The sequence below is a fragment of the Glycine max genome, chromosome 14, assembly GCF_000004515.6.
Source record: "Glycine max cultivar Williams 82 chromosome 14, Glycine_max_v4.0, whole genome shotgun sequence".
NCBI classification, from domain to species: domain Eukaryota; kingdom Viridiplantae; phylum Streptophyta; class Magnoliopsida; order Fabales; family Fabaceae; genus Glycine; species Glycine max.
The window spans coordinates 44,823,809-44,827,510 of NC_038250.2; the positions used below are offsets into that span (position 1 = coordinate 44,823,809).

The window sequence follows — 3,702 nt, forward strand, 5'->3', positions numbered from 1 at the left end:
CTCTGATTAGTATTCGACTGCACCATAACTCTTTTGCCTTTATCGAAACGTTGGTTCTGCTTTGCCCCATTGTTAACAACTTGGTATTTCTTGAGGCCCTCAGTAGCCTCCTTATCACATACTGCACTGCAGCGAGGGCAGAGCATCACAATCTTGTTTTCGAGTTTGCATCTGTTCAAGAAATCAATTAAATCCTCCTCAGCCTGAGGATACACAACCTTCATTTGTTCGTTGTAATCCTCTTCAGATATGTCCTAAACTTGCACATGGGACACCTCCATTGTTTCGACCATCATTATTTCTTGGGGCTCCGCATAGAGAGTTTCAGCAGCTTTGGATGTTTCAGCATTTGCCTGAACAACCTTTGGTTTCTCACCAAATTTTAGCCTCCCTTCGTCGAGAGCCTTTTGAACCAAATCCCTGAAAAGAACACAACGTGAGGTTTTATGGCCAAGGAAATTATGAAATTTACAATAACCCCTTTTCTTCTGTTGTTCGATTGGGGGTACTTTCAAGCCCTTAGGAACAACAATCTGGCCATCTGTGACTAATAAATCAAATATTTCATCACATTTAGTTATGTCAAATGTATAAGTTTTAGACACAAATTTATCATTCTTAGGTTCAACAGGGTTTTTTCCATTGGAAGGTCTAAGGAGTTTACAAACATAAGGAGGTCCAGGTTTTAATTCTGCTAAATCAACCTCATTGTCTTCGATATCTTCATAAATAATATCGAACTCCTGGTCACTGTCATTGGTTTCGACATATGCAACCTTTTCCTTCTTGTGGAATTTAGAATTTCTAGCCTTTTCAGCCTTCAATCGTTCGAGTTGTCGAACTCTATCAGCCAATTGAGCCATATCCCTTAAATACTGGGTATCTAATTTCTTTCTAATCGAATAGTCTAGGCCACCAGCAGCCATTTCGACTAATTCATGTTCAGGGACTTGGGTGAAACACCTTGCCTTTAAGAGTCTGAATCTGTTCAAATAATCATCAATTGATTCAAGTGCCTTGCGTCGAACGCTGGCTAACTCTTTAAGGCTGATCTTAGACTGTCCCATATAAAATTGCTCATGGAAAATCCTTTCCAATTGGTTCCAATTATGTATGGAGTGAGGAGGAAGGGTTGTAAACCATGTAAAAGCATTCTTAGTCAAGGAACTAGGGAAAAATTTCATCCTTAAATTTTCATTATTAGCCAAATCCCCTGCCTCGACCAAATATCTAGCAATGTGTTCGACAGTGGACTCATTTGTCTCTCCTGCAAACTTAGTAAACTTAGGGATTTTCACACCCCTTGGTAATTCTGTCTGTAACACATACTCAGATAATGGAGACACAAAATTAGGCCTGTGTAAGCCTAAGTTCAAACCATTCTGCACTAAAATCGTTTCGACCATTTGGGCAAGGTTATTCTGCCTATCGAAACGGTTTTGTTGAATATTCCCTATTACTTCATCAGCATTTTGGTTTCTATTTACCAATACTATACCAGGGTTTGGTTCGACTTGTTGGACTGGTGGCTCTATGCGTGCCACTGGTTGTGGTGCTTGAGCCATTTGCATCCCTGGGTTGTTAGGCATCTGTATCTCTTGGACAGGCGCCTGTATCTGGATCTGTCGAATTCGTGGTTGTTGTATGGGCGGTGCCCCGAAAAAGTCAGCAATTCGACTTATTTGATTTGTTAACATTTGGTAACTGTCATTTGTATTTTGAATTAAGGGGTTAATAACAGTTCCTATTTGTTGTGTTAACATGTTAACCATATCATGGTTACTTTCATCCATTTGTTGTCTGAGTGACAAAACGGATGTATTGGTTAAATGTTGAGGAATTACCCTACCTTGATTGCCCGCTACAGATCCTGATGGGGAGGACATATTAAGATTCTCTATATTTGGTTGAGAGTTTTGCAGCCCTGCCATCAAAGATGTAGGCATGCCATATAGAGGGTTTTGAGGCGGTCGAAAGGGACTTCCACTGGGATTCCCTAAACTAGGGTTATTCCATGGGGCAAAAGCAGACGCTGACGTGGTCGAACTTGCCAACGTCATGTTGGTCATGGGAGAAGTTACCCCTGTCTGATTCATAACCGTCGAAGCGGTCGAACTTATCGTGCCAACAGTTTGGTCAGGAATTGCTCCTATGCCAGAATTTATATTGGCATTACTGAAAGATGTTTGCGTTGGTTGTCCCTCCATATTTGGTAGGTCATTGTTTCGATTACTTGGGGGTGGTCTAGCCATCCTTGTACGAGTTTTGAATTCTGTTAAGTGTGGAACAGATTTCCCACTTCTTAAATGCATACAAAATCAAAACAATTAAGAATGCAATAAACCAACTGCACTAAACAACTTTAATAATAATTTAAAACTAAAACACACAATTGACCAGTCCCACTGGGCGTGCCAATTTGTTTACACTGGAATTTGGTAAACAACCGCTAGTCTAAGTTAATTGCTTGCGAGACCAACTAGTGAATCTCAGGAGCATGTCAATTATGTGTTTGCTTTAAATGTCAAGTTTCTGATGTTCATCGTTGCAACAAACGCTTGATGGTTTTGAAGTTTGCAGAAAGTAAAATTGTTTAACAGAAATCGAAATGCTGGAAGTAACTAGGCAAGGAAAAGAAAATTGCAGAATGTAAAGGAGCAGTGAGTTCACTCGATCGAATGAACCATTTAAAAGGCAGAAATCATAAAGTGAAACGTAAATTGCATTCGAAATGTAAAGTTTACAGAAATTTAAAATGGTTCACAAACAAACATACATTCTCCTTGTGTACTCGTTTCTCTCTGCGCTGGGTACTTTGAGTGTATAAGGATTTGTATAAATGAATTGCGACCCCGAAATCTGACTAAAAACTGCTATATATAGACATTCGAAAATAAACTACCCTAACGGTCGAACACTATCCGAATGCCATGTGTCCTGCCACGTACATCTTACATGCACATAACTGCTCCTTAGAACGGTTATCCATCTTGCTCGAAGTCGAAGTTGATTTTGTGAAGTTTTGTCGGAAATTGTGCTAAGTCCAGAAATCTAGCTGCCTCGATTTCGACTCGAGTATACACCAGTTCGAATCGCCCAATGATTCGAAGTCCTCTTTCTTGTCTTAGCTTTGTACTTCGCAAATACTTCTTTGAACCTGGGAATACCTTCTTAAAGACTCTCCTCTCTTTTCGATTCGAGCAAGTCCTGACCAGACTCTTGCTCTGTAATACGCTTCGAAACTCGAGACGACATCTAATGCATACTTAGAGCATATTTTAGCTCGTCGAAAATATGGGCTAACAGGTATGTTCTTAATTTATTCTTTGAATGAAAGAGACATCTAGTTTTCAATAGTTATTGTTGATAGTGGAATATTGAAAATAAGTTTAAAAAACTTATGGAAACTTACAAGATAACTTCACATAATGATTCTAGTCAACAAATAAAATTGTTCCTAAGTTTGTGGGACTTAGAATTACAGAATTCAAGGATGTGAATTCTTTTTATCCGAATAAATGGCTTCACATGCACCAAGTTGTGAAAAATCAAGTCATTCAAATTCTATAGTAGTCTTTGTTGAAAAGAAAACATACTGAAATTTGATTTCTAGTAACAGATTTGAAGGAATGTAACAATTTTGCACCTTCTGATGAAAATATAAATTTGTATGTAAAATATGTAATTTTTGATCAATGAGAT

General features: G+C 38.6%; 1 protein-coding gene across 1 annotated transcript; it reads right to left on the reverse strand.

Annotated features, from left to right (window-relative positions):
- Nucleotides 1-254: 254 nt before the first annotated feature.
- On the reverse strand, nucleotides 255-1,848 carry LOC102661556 (uncharacterized). Its single transcript, XM_041009064.1, has 2 exons — nucleotides 964-1,848; nucleotides 255-867 (listed from the first exon to the last, which is right to left on the reverse strand). The coding sequence occupies exons 1-2, from the start codon at nucleotides 1,791-1,793 to the stop codon at nucleotides 255-257; spliced, it is 1,443 nt and encodes a 480-aa protein (XP_040864998.1). The 5' UTR covers nucleotides 1,794-1,848.
- Nucleotides 1,849-3,702: the final 1,854 nt, after the last annotated feature.

Coding starts and splice junctions, on each gene's coding strand:
- LOC102661556 (XM_041009064.1), bottom strand. CDS start 1,793: ATGGATGAAAGTAACCATGATATGGTTAACATGTTAACACAACAAATA. Junction 868..963: donor TTCAGACTCTTAAAGGCAAG/GTGTTTCACCCA, acceptor CCAGTATTTAAG/GGATATGGCTCAATTGGCTG.